We start from the raw sequence: 11624 nt of genomic DNA on the forward strand, positions 1-11624 counted from the left end.
CACTCCCCATCCAAGCTAACAGAGCTTGCAAAGAAGAATGGGAGAAACTCCCCAAATACAGGTATGCCAAGCTTGTAGCATCATACCCAATAAGACTCAAGGCCATAATTGCTGCCAAAGGTGCTTCAACAAAGTACTGAGGAAGGGTCTGAATACCTATGTAAATGTGATATTTTCAGTTGTATGTTTTTTACAAATTTGCAAACATTTCTAAAAACCTGTTTTTGCTTTGTCATTATGGGGTATTGTGTTTAGATTGATGATAAATGTTTTTTAATCCATTTTAGAATAAGGCTGTAAGGTAACAAAATGTGGAAAAAGGTCAAGGGGTCTGAATACTTTTAATGCTCTGTATAATGTAGACAGAAGCTAGACAGTTTTTGGCCTTTCAATATGACCATCACTTCAAAGTGCAGACATTATTCCTGGGTTTATTGAATAAGGGATTTAAAGGACGAATAAAAGGAGAAAGTCTATAAAAGGGAGAGAGTGAGACAAAGAGAGAGAGAGAGAGAGAGAGAGAGAGAGAGAGAGAGAGAGTGAGAGAAATAGAGAGAAATAGAGTGAGAGTATTTGCATTGTACTAGACCAGTGTACTGTGTGAGTGCTGTCTCTGGAGTCAGCCGTGTCTCCTAAGACAGTCTCACTCATAGAAATGGATGGCAGCCATTATTCTTAGGTACGATATGACTGATTTGGCTACCCGAGCCAAGGTAGCGTGGGACAGTGTTAATAACATCATAGATTTTTATTTGATTTAAATGCTATATTTTTTGGGAACCAGCACAGAACTGTAAAAAGGCACCAAGATATATTGCAGATAGGTGGACTATATTATATGATAAATAGATTGACACCTTGTCAGAAGCCAAAACAACACGCATGTTATATCACATTTTAACTCAGATGATTTGATGGGCTGTTTTCTAACTATAGATGAAATAGAATGACTCATGAAAAATAATGCAGACGTGACAAATTGAGGACGTATTTGTCATGCTTTCTATGGTGACAGAGTGACACTATATAAAAAATACGTCCAGCAATCCATAACAGTGCTTGGAACCGCGTCAGTGCATCAGTATCCAGTGGTGTGACCAATGAGAAGCCAATGTCCAAGGGGACCAATTAGACTTTCAGATATCCCTAAAGGTTCGCAGGAGGTTTGTCTATAGACGTTCCCTCAACGTTAGAGGGAACCTTTGCCTTTTGTTGTCGTTCTGTTCCTCCACAGCTGGGTCTCAGCTCGGACTGTCTGTCTGCCACACTGTGAGGCCAGTGGCAGGGGACGTCACTGTGACTCACATCACAAAGGTACCACAAAGACACAGAATCCCCTTAGAATATAACTCTCTGTCTCGCCCTGTACCCAGAATGGAGGCACATTCAATGCCAGAAGTATTCAATGCCATTATTACTGTAGCAACGAATGCCGTTGGTTTGTTATTGCGGTATACAATGACTCAGATCATTCTTCTATACTTATCATTTATTGCTGATATGAAAGTGTGGCTTAATTTAATCCTAAATAATAAAACATCTGTCAGAGACAGAGATACATTAAGAGCACAATGTACAGTGATGGAAATTTAAATCAAAATAGACAACAAAACATCACTTTTCATCTTCTTGTCAGCAAACTCACCACCAACCGACAGCCATTACCCACCCACTCCCCAGACGCTTAGCTAAGCCTGCTATTATGGTAAATGTATAATGGTCCATAAATCACACAGGTCCATAAATCACTGTTTCATAGTCCTGCTGAGAGGCATTGAACTTTCTGGTGTGAGTAGAGCTAAAAACCTTCATTTGATTGAAGTGTTTCAAGTTTTGTACTCACACACCTCCTTGACAGTGATGAAGTTTAGAGGGATAGTACAACTCCTATGTGTTTACAGTATTTACAGTAGTACTAATCATCTGGCCTACATGAATGTGTTTAAAGTATATAGCAGCTCACCACCAGGTAGCCTAGCAGTTAACAGAATTCGGTCAGTAACCTAATGGTTGCTGGTTCCAATCCCTGAGCCGAAAAGGTGAAAAAATCTGCATTTCAGTCCTTGTGTAAGGTTAACCTCCAACAACAACTTCTCCCCGGGCACCGATGACGTGCATATCGATTAAGGCAGCCCCCCGCTCCTCTCTGATTCAGAAGGGTTGGGTTAAATGCGGAAGACCCATTTCGGGTTTAATGCATTTAGTTGTGCAACTAACTAGGTATCCCCCTTTCCCTTCCCTCCATTTAAACATACAGGTAGTACACTACTCACCTTCATCAGTGGGGACGCTGTTCTTGTCAGTGAAGTAGATGACCACCAGTCCGATGCAGGCGCCAGTCAGAGCCACAAACAGTAGTATCAGGCTCTTCTCCAGGGTACTCAGACCCCTGGACGTGGGCCTCTTCTTTAGGTCTTCCTCCATGCTCTCTGTTCACAGTGGTGGAGCAAATGTGCTTTGCCTCTGGTGCACCTGCGTCTCACGGTCTGGTTCGACCTTTGCTAGACTGGCTGTACCTTGGACTCTCCTGAACCTGGACAAGGGACACGGAGCGTGTCTGTGCGGAGACTTTTTGACTGTTTAGGATTTTTGGACATGTTGTAAAACGTGTTTTTGTGTGCATAGGGTAAATTAGTTGATGTCATTTTGACTCTCAAATAAAACCATTAGGATACTGTACATAGCTTCAGTAGGGGCAATGGTAAAATGTTTTACCTCTCACCTATAACTTAGCCTGTTGTAGGCTACTACAGAACCGTTATACGCATTGTTGTACAGTATAGCCTATAGCAGGGGTGTTCAACTCCGACCCTATGAGGTACAGAGCCTGCTGCTTTTCTGTTCTACCTGATCATTAATTGTACCCACCTGGTGTCTCAGGTCTAAATCAGTCCCTGATTAGAGCACAACATTGAAAAAAAACACAGTGGAACTGGCTTTGAATTCCAGAGTTGAGTTTGGGGGGGACAATGGTAGATGACCTGTGTTTACGCGAGGCTTGTTTATATTATTAACTTTGTCCCTACACTCGACCCCGAATCTCATTTCAAAACATTTACTGTCTCAACCTCAGCTTTTATAAGAGGAGCGGGGCCCGTCACACAGTGCACTGCAATTATCGTCAAGCTTACTAATTGATTAATGTAGTACAGAGCACTTCTGGGCTATGGTTAAACTCTTTAATGTGGCTTAAGTGCCAAAGCACTTAGAATTAGCGCTGGATTTGATTAAAGTAAAAGGCATGATGGGGACTAGGCTCACAGGAAGCTGCTGTGTAGTCATCTATGTCCCATAGGAGTCCCACAGACGCTACCTGGCAATCAATTACAATTTGTTAAACTAATGGATAATGTGCTAGAAACAGGCTTGTAAATCCTGCCTGTTGTAATCAGGGGTCCCTTCCCAGGATGCATCTAAAATAGCACGTTATTCCCCAAATAGTGCAGTACGTTTGACTAGTGCTCTATGTGCCCTGGTCAAAAGTTGGGCACTTTGTAGGGAATTATGGGCCGTGGTCAAAAGTAGAGCACTATGTACGGAATAGGATGCAATTTCGGACACTTCGTTGCAAATTTCTAATGGCTCTCTGTACAGACAGACTGGCTCATGCTGGCTTGCTGTAATGCTGCCAGTGTGTTTGTAGCAGGGGAGAACGACTGCCCCCTCGGATTGATGCCATGGAAGTTCGAGGCCAACCGAGGTACTAAAGGCTTTGTTAGCAGAAAAACAGGATCCCCCATTATAGTGAATGGAAAAATGACAATCTTCATGGTAAATCTTTGAGTAAATAAAACAATTTAGAAGACAATCATGGTACCAACAATTGCTTCTAACACACCAGATGTATGTCCTTGAACCGATTATTTTAAAATCGCACACAGAAGAAGTTATAAGGATAATTAAGTTGCTAATGGCAGCCAGCAGTACTCCGGAAGCCTTCAGCTTCAGTTACTCAATGAGAGGGAGCAGCACTTCCTGGAGTAGCTCAAACTGCGCATGTTATGTCTTCATCAGACACCATTTAAACAGACTTCACTTGGCTTCAATGCGCTATTGAGTCTTCACATAGGAATTAATGGTGTCACGTGATCAGTGGCTTTGTCCATTCATATATACAGTCATTGGTTTGTAGAGAGGAGTTTCAAAGCGCTGAGATAAGCACTTCACTATGTACAGACTGATAATAGCACAAGCCAGAGAGATATTAGAGCAAGCAGAAGAGGGCCATTTACAACCAGTCATAAACACTAACAGAGATCAGCACAGATCAGAATGATTGTCAAGAAAATTGCGAAAATGGTCTCTGTGGAGAGATTAATTTCACCACACAAGCCATAATGTTAAATATTTATACAGCACAGAACAGTACAATGTATTATCAGATAATATTTTATTATCTAGGTGAAGTGTGAGTTACACTGTAGCGGTTATCTATCTGGCTCCCCAAGGTCTACTTTAGAGGGTTAGATGTTGTGAACCTGTTCGTGGTTCGTGTTACCATAGAAACCCTGGGCTTAGGATATGGGAAGTAGCACACTCACATACAACAGCACTGGGTTTGAAATGGCACCCTGTCCTTTATATGATACACTACTTTTGACCAGGGCCCTACTATGACTGTAACTTGGGACTCAACCTGTGTTCCAGTACTATACAGCACAGGAGTTTGGTGGCAACTTAATTGTTGAGGACGGGCACGTGGTAATGCCTGGAGCGGAATAGGTGGAAAGGTATCAACAACATCAAACACATGGTTTCCATGGGTTTGACGCATTTCCATTCGCTCCGTTCCAGCCATTATTATGAGCCGTCCTCCCCTCAGCAGCCTCCTCTGCTGTACAGGTGTGAGTTGATGTTTTTTACTGTGTGTTAAAGTGAGGCCATCTTGTTTGAATTGAATTACCAAGAAGGATGACGAAGGCTGAAGGATGATGAAGTATGAAGAAGGATGAAGGCTGAATCACTATTTCTCAACACGTGATTGTGTGAGAATCAACCCTCAGCCACGGGCAACGTCCGGCGAGACAGAACGCTCCTCCTCCTCCTCTGACCGACAGGTTTTTAATTGGACTTTTAATCAGAGTCGACTGCAGGAGAGTTGAGGAATCTTTATATCATCTGAGGGGGCGATAATGATAAGGGACAGTTTGGCAACTGCAATATTCACGCTCGCCATTCGTCATTACAAATTAGGCCGCTCAATAACGACCTACGTCTTCATTCACACGCTCCTAATTGCGGATTGGAGATTAAAAATAACTTTAGGAGAGATTTGCATACAATGTGGAAGCGATACCAGAGGTTTCTTCACAATAACTTTGGAGTCAGGGTTAATGAGTTTCATAGAGGAAGTGCTTAAATTTGGCTTAATCTCCATGGAGATTGAATGGTTGGAATTACCTCATCATATAAAGGCCTCTTGGATTCAGCCACAGTCTGATTAGACAGAGACACATTCACTATGGTAACCAGTCACTTTAAATACCTAATATATCTCTAGGAGATAAGCACCTAGGCCTATACATTCCCTCCAATTCTTCCCTTTGGGAAAGACAGGAACAAGTGGTGATATACTGTACTCCCACTGGGCACACACTGGTTGAATCAACCGTGTCATTTCAATGAAATTACGTTGAATCAACGTGGAATAGACGTTGAATTGACGTCTGGGCTGAAACAGAAACTTCTTATCTCTCCTTGGCAACACATTTAGGAGCATATCATTATTTAAGAGAACTAAATTAAATGATTTAAGATATTATACAGTCGATAATGATTTTATATAATGTCTTGCATTTTTTGTTGGTTGTGGGTCAATTCTAGTAGGTGGTTGAGATATTTTCTCAGTTGCTTTACATTTCAACTCAAGGGGGAGAAACCCCTTCACTTGGGGCTCCCGAGTGGCGCAGCTGTCTAAGGAACTGCATCTCAGTGCTAGAGGCGTCATTACAGACCCTGGTTCGATTCCAGGCTGTATCACAAAAGGCTGTGATTGGGAGTCCCATAGGGCGGTGCACAATTGGCCCAGCGTCGTCCGGGTTAGGGTTTGGTCAGGGTAGGCCGTCATTGTAAATAAGAATTTGTTCACAAATAAAATAAATACAACTGGACACCTGCCATGGAGGATGCTTCCAAACTAAGATATCTGTGAAGTGACATTAACAACTCTCAATGCAACTCTACCCTCCAAACTTGCTCACAACTAACTGCACACCACTCACCACAATGACATCCGTTCACAACAATACTAGTAAAAGTCCTACAACTACAGGTCAGTATATCAACCCTGCTGCTGCTGCAGGTCTTCAATATATCAGCTGCAAAACATTTTAGTGCATCAAGAATGGATTGGATTTATATAGCAGTTTTCCCAGTCGCTCAAATCGCTTTATTAGATGTGGTGTGTCAATGTGGGGGATATTTTTCTCAACCATGAGTGTCTCTGGGAGGGGGAGGGAGAGGGAGAAAAAGGGAGAGAGATAGAGTGTTGCTGCAGTGTGTGTGTGTGTGTGTGTGTGTGTGTGTGTGTGTGGAACCTCTGTCCACTGGGGGACCAATGATTTATAGAAACATCTGTCAGCCGTTATAAAGCAGTCTCTAGTGAAGACAGCCAAGGTGACCTTAGTGTGTGTATGTGTGTGTGTGTGTGTGTGTGTGTGTGTGTGTGTGTGTGTGTGTGTGTGTGTGTGTACCTGTGCTTGACTTTCAGCATGTGAAAGGTTACGTACGTGTGTTTGTGTGTGGAACGGCGGGGTGGTTAATAACAAGCCACTATAAAATGCTCAGGTCTGCAGTGTGTAGTGTTACACAGTGATGGAGTATGCTGGATTGGAGGAGGGAGAGGAAGATAGAAACAAGTATGTGTTCCCCTATGAACAAGAGCACATAGGGGAACACACACACACGCATAAACGCGTGCACACACACACACACACACACAGAAGCGCACACACACACCTCAATCCTTCCAAACACCTTTTCCCACAACGCTTCCCAACAATGCGAAGTAATGTAGGCCATATAGTCCACAGGGGCCTGAGCAGCAGACGACATCGGAGGAAGTTCCTTACTGTAGCGCTGCCGGTGATTCAAGACAACAGTGAGTAAACAAAACAACTGGAGCAGTACTGGGGAGGCGCTATAAGAGCTGTTCTGGGGTCAGGGAGAGAAACAAAAAGGACTGAAGCAGTACTGGGAAGGCACTATAAGAGCTGTTCAGAGGTCAGGGATAAAGAGACGCTTCAGGGGAGAGGCAGGGGCTTTAGCTGCCCTGCTGTTGCTGACTGATATGGCGCTTTTATGATAGAGAGAAAGTGAGAGAGAGATAAAGAGGGGGAGAAAAAGAAAGAGAGAGAAAGAGGGAGAGAAAGAGAGTGAGAGATATAGTGCTTTTATATGACATCATCATAGAGGGAGAACATAAAGCTTGACATGAGTCATTACATCACCCAGTGCTCCAGAATCAACCCCAGTGGTTCATCTATGGAGAATAGCTAAGCATCGCTAAGATCACCAGACCCTTACTCATAATCACATACGTACCAATCTCAAAATACAATCAGTAAACAGCAATTAAGACAGAAACTGATCCCCATGATAAGATGGAGTCTGAGTGAGTCTGATGTGCGTCTAAAGATCCGACAGGGAATTATTTGTGATTTGTATTGGTAATTGTAATGGCTTGTGCTCAAGCTGCGTCTAGGCTACACGAGGCCTTCTACGGATTTTCTGTGTAGCTGAGATGAGTCTCTCTGTGTGTGTGTGTGTGTGTGTGTGTGTGTGTGTGTGTGTGTGTGTGTGTGTGTGTGTGTGTGTGTGTGTGTGTGTGTGTGTGTGTGTGTGTGTGTGTGTGTGTGTGTGTGTGTGTGTGTGTCTGTGTGTGTGTGTGTGTGTGTGTGTGTGTGTGTGTGTGTGTGTGTGTGTGTGTGGCTAACTGGGTCATAGCAGGAGGTTTAACACAGTTTAACTATTTTTCTGAAGTGGACATTTTATCTGGAGGGCTAGAGGGAGTCTTGATATAGACTCTAACTAACACGCAGTCGAAGCACCACGCCGAAACCTGATATTCAGTGAAGCTCAAAGAACGGTTATGTAGTGGTGACTGTAGAGGAATTTCCATAGAGAGGGGAAAAATGCCCCGTGAGAATATAACAGAATCGTATGAGACGACACAACAGTGACATTCAGAGAAATTCACTCACCAAGATAGAATGTAGACTCCACTAATCTTTTCCAACGCTAGAGCATAATTTGATTTCTTAAAGCGCACTGACACATTAATGTTAGATGATGATAGACTGGCCAACTGTTGATGAACACGGGCTCTCAGTTTAATTAAGTTTCTGGGCCCAGCACAATTGATTTTCATCTAAATCAATGATCATCTGCAAGTCAAATAGCCTATATCTATTTTTAAGGCAGGGATTTCATTTTCCAAACCCTATGATTTATAACTCTAAAATAAAACTCAGTTTCAATTCCACTCCCTAGATTTCTTATCCTGCCAGAGAGGAGAACAGCAGCACTCATTGTACAACATTACAAAACAACCTTTCCATTTCAAACAGGTGCATTCAAAACAGCCCCATCCCCAACCGTCTGGAACCAAAAGACTGCGGTCATGACCAGATTGGATTCTGGGTAGTGATATTAGACAGGACATACAGTGCAGAGTGTGATTTTAATATTGAATAATACAGGCTGCAAGTTACTATGGCAGAGTGAGAGGTATTTTTTATCACTTTGTTGAGATCCCCTACCTCCCATGTCTGTTTCTCTCTGTCTCAGTCTCTCTCATCTCTCTATCTTACAGTCTTTTCATCACAATGAATCTCCTCTTGTGTTTAACATCCACCGCCTATGGCCACTTTCAAATGGGAACCAGTCGCAGGGACACGGGGGGCGAAGGGGACATTAAATATTGAAACACCAGCTAATTAAGGCCGGGGTGAGGGAGTCAGCATTAAGGCTGGTGAGCCGACTGCTGCTGGTCGTGATCTATGGACAGAGAGAGAGAGCGCGAAGAGACAGAGAGAGAGAGAGAGATGGGGGAACATTGAAGGAAGATGGGAGGGAGAGGATCAGGGGATGTTGTAGCTCTACACATGTAGAAAAAGTGTCAGTACAAATCCAATACATCTCTCAAAGGTAGCGGCACAACAAAATAGGTTGGTGATGCACTTCACTGTGGCAGCCCCTTTAATCAGCAACTGAGATGACTGTCTGGTTGTGAGTGTGTGGGGGGTGTGATTCTCGTCTTAACACCTTGAATACCAGGGGGATGGACTTTTGTGTGTGTGTGTGTGTGTGTTCTTTTGACAGGGAACAGAATAGCCCAGGACACCTAACCTAACAGCCCACTGTGACGAGTGCAGTGATGAGTGGTGACACACACATACACCCAGACACACAGGAAGTGACAGCACAGTCCTGTGAAATCAGTGTATCACACTGAGACAGAGGGTGTATTCAAACAGACAGTTAGTTGTAATTCCCAAACAAAGTAGATTGGCTGTGAATATTCCCCATTCCACAGTAGGATGTGATGGTAAGCCTATATCAACACGTTGAGACTACGTTTTCAATGTTTTATAATGTAATAACTTCATTACTCTTAATAACAATGTGGAGGAAACAAGGTTTATGTAATATTTTTAAGCGGATATTTTCTCCTAAGGAAAAAAAGTATGTTTAAGGTGATTCTAAAAGAGACTAGATAAATTGAAAGTTTTAATTAACTTTATGTAAGCAGACTCATAGTTTAATTTACTCTGCTTAACCCATACATTTCACATCACTGGATTTGGAATGTAGACCTACCTACCTCTTACAATGACTGGCTTTGGAATGTAGACCTACCTACCTCTTACAATGACTGGCTTTGGAATGTAGACCTACCTACCTCTCACAATGACTGGCTTTGGAATGTAGACCTACCTACCTCTTACAATGACTGGCTTTGGAATGTAGACCTACCTACCTCTTACAATGACTGGCTTTGGAATGTAGACCTACCTACCTCTTACAATGACTGGCTTTGGAATGTAGACCTACCTACCTCTCACAATGACTGGCTTTGGAATGTAGACCTACCTACCTCTCACAATGACTGGCTTTGGAATGTAGACCTACCTACCTCTCACAATGACTGGCTTTGGAATGTAGACCTACCTACCTCTCACAATGACTGGCTTTGGAATGTAGACCTACCTACCTCTCACAATGACTGGCTTTGGAATGTAGACCTACCTACCTCTCACAATGACTGGCTTTGGAATGTAGACCTACCTACCTCTCACAATGACTGGCTTTGGAATGTAGACCTACCTACCTCTTACAATGACTGGCTTTGGAATGTAGACCTACCTACCTCTCACAATGACTGGATTTGGAATGTAGACCTACCTACCTCTTACAATGACTGGCTTTGGAATGTAGACCTACCTACCTCTTACAATGACTGGCTTTGGAATGTAGACCTACCTACCTCTTACAATGACTGGCTTTGGAATGTAGACCTACCTACCTCTCACAATGACTGGCTTTGGAGTATAGATGCATCATAAAAAAACAAATGGTGACTTACATTTTGAACATCTGTCTTATGTACTATGTACTTATGTACTTATGTACTATGTACTTATGTACTCTCGGAGGACCTGAGCCCTAGGACCATGCCTCAGGACTACCTGGCCTGATGACGCCTTGCTGTCCCCAGTCCACCTGGCCGTGCTGCTGCTCCAGTTTCAACTGTTCTGCCTGCGGCCATGGAACCCTGACCTGTTCACCGGACGTGCTACCTGTCCCAGACCTGCTGTTTTCAACTCTCTAGAGACAGCAGGCGCGGTAGATATACTCTCAATGATCGGCTATGAAAAGCCAACTGACATTTACTCCTGAGGTGCTGACCTGTTGCACCCTCGACAACCACTGTGATTATTATTATTTGACCCTGCTGGTTATCTATGAACATTTGAACATCTTGGCCATGTTCTGTTATAATCTCCACCCGGTACAGCCAGAAGAGGACTGGCCACCCCTCATAGCCTGGTTCCTCTCTAGGTTTCTTCCTAGGTTCTGGCCTTTCTAGGGAGTTTTTCCTAGCCACCGTGCTTCTACACCTGCATTGCTTGCTGTTTGGGGTTTTAGGCTGGGTTTCTGTACAGCACTTTGAGATATCAGCTGATGTAAGAAGGGCTTTATAAATACATTTGATTTGATTTGATTGGATACTAATGGATTTACACATAAAAACGTGCATTTTGAAAAAAAATCTTACTACTAATTTGTGTTCTCTAATAGAAGCCCACAGTAATTCCCAGATTTAGTCATTTTTACTTTCACTGTGCCTAATCCAATCAAAGATGTAAAACCCAGAATTAAACTAACCCAGCAAGTGAACAATTCTACATTTAAATGATTTTGAAAATAAACTGTTTAAGTCTTTGAAGAGACTATATTTCTCCTTCTCCGCAAATATTCAACCATCTAATTTCAAAAGTATTTTAATTTTAATTTAAGCTAATTTTAATGAGAGATTATAGCAAGAGGAAAAGGGCTTGAATAGTGTGGAGTACTGTATACACACACTAATGTGTGCTTTGGGTCAATTTCACCACTGTCTC

The 11624-nt window shown here is 42.9% G+C and overlaps 1 protein-coding gene across 1 annotated transcript in view; it reads right to left on the minus strand.

The window, feature by feature from the left end:
- LOC110498434 (ovochymase-2) overlaps positions 1 to 2495 on the minus strand; it is a 47124-nt gene extending 44629 nt beyond the window's left edge. The window contains exon 1 of the mRNA XM_036954211.1: positions 2274 to 2495. Coding sequence (XP_036810106.1) covers positions 2274 to 2424 — 151 coding nt within the window. The 5' untranslated portion in view covers positions 2425 to 2495. The remainder of the gene's footprint in view (positions 1 to 2273) is intronic.
- Between the last annotated feature and the right edge of the window lie 9129 nt (positions 2496 to 11624).

Source organism: Oncorhynchus mykiss, chromosome 19, assembly GCF_013265735.2.
Source record: "Oncorhynchus mykiss isolate Arlee chromosome 19, USDA_OmykA_1.1, whole genome shotgun sequence".
NCBI lineage: Eukaryota > Metazoa > Chordata > Actinopteri > Salmoniformes > Salmonidae > Oncorhynchus > Oncorhynchus mykiss.